Below are 1,084 nucleotides of genomic sequence, written 5' to 3'. Positions count from 1 at the left end.
CAGTGTAGAAACAAGACAAAAACTCCAAGTAAGAAAAGTATTTCTTGCAGTGTGTGATTGTTTAAAGGTTATTTGTCATTGTTAGTAAACCTAGTTGGGTATTTCCCCCACAAAATTAGCTTCAATACAATCAGAGACATAATTTAAGACCAGCCATGTATTTTAAAACTTTATTTTAGCTGTTGCTTTAAGTTTGCCTGTTAAAAAAGCTTATAAATAATAAGCTGAAATGTTTGGGCTCATTTTAAGACAGAAAGACGCTTGTTTAATGAAGTGGAATTCTCCTTTTGAGTTACCAAGTCCTTAAAGCCAGTCACACTGCACATTTGGCCCCATAGACTTTCATTCATGACTGGAAACGCAAGCTTTTGCAGTGTGGGATTGTTTTAAGATCCTTTTTGCAGTGAAGAAAGAAACTCAAAGGTTTAGAAACGCTTCAGTGTGAGTAAATGACGAGTAAATGTAAATTTTTGTGTGTGTGAACTATCCCTACTGTTCCCTATCCCTAACCTACTAGTAAACATGATCATTCTCTCACAGGTGAAACACAAATGAAATGTTCATACCTCTTGAAACTTTGCATCGGCTTTCATGCAGATGTTTTTAGTAGCTCTCAGGATGGCCGTGTACGTGATCTCCTGATGGTTTTTAGATTTGTCTTTTTTCAAGATGTGAAAGCTGTGAGCCCCGATTAGGAGAGCCGGCAGCAGGAGGAATGCTCTGCTCATTCTCAGACGATTGTGAGGAAAAAACCCCTCCGTCAATCTGAGAAAGGCTTCACCGCGCTGCTTAATTTAAACACCGTCATTTAAATTGATATCGAGAAAATTTGCAGTTACGACCAGATATGAACATTTGAATATCACTACGTTACGGAAATAATCTGATAATAATAAAACGTACAGCTGAAGTCAGACTTAATAATTACATTTTCATTCTTTTATATTTTTCTCAACACATTTCTAATCATAATAGTTTAATAACTCATCTCTAATAACTGATTTATTTTCTCTCTGTCATGATGACAGCACATAATATTAGACTAGATATTCTTCAAGACACTTCTATACAGCTTAAAGTGACA

At 35.7% G+C, this 1,084-nt stretch overlaps 1 protein-coding gene across 1 annotated transcript in view; it reads right to left on the bottom strand.

Moving 5' to 3' along the window:
* Nucleotides 1-749, bottom strand: part of LOC130217782 (von Willebrand factor A domain-containing protein 7-like) — a 14,327-nt gene extending 13,578 nt beyond the window's left edge. The window contains exon 1 of the mRNA XM_056449986.1: nucleotides 567-749. Coding sequence (XP_056305961.1) covers nucleotides 567-728 — 162 coding nt within the window. The 5' untranslated portion in view covers nucleotides 729-749. The remainder of the gene's footprint in view (nucleotides 1-566) is intronic.
* Nucleotides 750-1,084: the final 335 nt, after the last annotated feature.

The sequence above is a fragment of the Danio aesculapii genome, chromosome 3 (assembly GCF_903798145.1).
Source record: "Danio aesculapii chromosome 3, fDanAes4.1, whole genome shotgun sequence".
Taxonomy (NCBI): domain Eukaryota; kingdom Metazoa; phylum Chordata; class Actinopteri; order Cypriniformes; family Danionidae; genus Danio; species Danio aesculapii.
This window is presented reverse-complemented; position numbering and strand designations above follow the sequence as displayed.